The sequence below is a fragment of the Apaloderma vittatum genome, unplaced genomic scaffold (genome assembly GCF_000703405.1).
Source record: "Apaloderma vittatum isolate BGI_N311 unplaced genomic scaffold, ASM70340v1 scaffold23071, whole genome shotgun sequence".
NCBI classification, from domain to species: domain Eukaryota; kingdom Metazoa; phylum Chordata; class Aves; order Trogoniformes; family Trogonidae; genus Apaloderma; species Apaloderma vittatum.
The window spans coordinates 1-659 of NW_009698830.1; the positions used below are offsets into that span (position 1 = coordinate 1).

General features: G+C 63.4%; 1 protein-coding gene across 1 annotated transcript in view; it reads right to left on the bottom strand.

The window, feature by feature from the left end:
* Positions 1 to 6: 6 nt before the first annotated feature.
* Positions 7 to 659, bottom strand: part of FBXL16 (F-box and leucine-rich repeat protein 16) — a gene marked incomplete at its 3' end in the record, with an annotated part of 2,622 nt that continues 1,969 nt past the window's right edge. The window contains exons 3-5 of the mRNA XM_009878175.1: positions 635 to 648; positions 320 to 404; positions 7 to 19 (exon numbers count right to left, since the gene is read on the bottom strand). Coding sequence (XP_009876477.1) covers positions 7 to 19; positions 320 to 404; positions 635 to 648 — 112 coding nt within the window. The remainder of the gene's footprint in view (positions 20 to 319; positions 405 to 634; positions 649 to 659) is intronic.

The window sequence follows — 659 nt, forward strand, 5'->3', positions numbered from 1 at the left end:
CCAGGCCAAAATCCTGCACCTGGAAAGAACCAGGAATGGGAGTACTGGTGTGGGGGAAAGGGGGGCAGCTGCTGTGGTACTGGCAGGGTAGCTCACCATCACCCGGGGCAGGGTGCTGGGTGCTTGGGCTGAGTTCTGCTGAGCTCACCAGAGCACCCCTTCCCTCCCCTGCTTCCCAGCCCCAAGTCATGGGGGCTCCAGCCACCCTGGGGTGCTCACCTTGATTTGGCGGCCTGTCCCCAAGGAGGTAGCAGTCGCTCTGCCCCCTCCCCATCCCCACCATGCCAGCTGGGAGGGGCAATGTTGTTCCCACACCTACCTGGCAGCACCAGCGCAGGTAGAGGCTCCTCAGGGACGACATGGTGGACAGGTAGCTGAGGCCAGTGTCGGTGATCCGCACACATCTGCCAGGGACACGGCAGTGGGTCAGAGCTGGCCAGGAGCTGGGCACCCATGGGTGTCCCCAGACCAGGGCCTCCATGCTGCACCAGCTGCCTCCAGCATGGTTCGGCATGGCAAGACATGGCATGGTATGGCTCAGCTTGGCATGGCATGGCTTGGCATGGTGCAGGACAGCATGGCAAGACATGGCACGGCATGGTATGGCATGACATGGCTCCTGGCAGCCTCCTACCTGTCAAGCACCAGCTCCCCCCGCC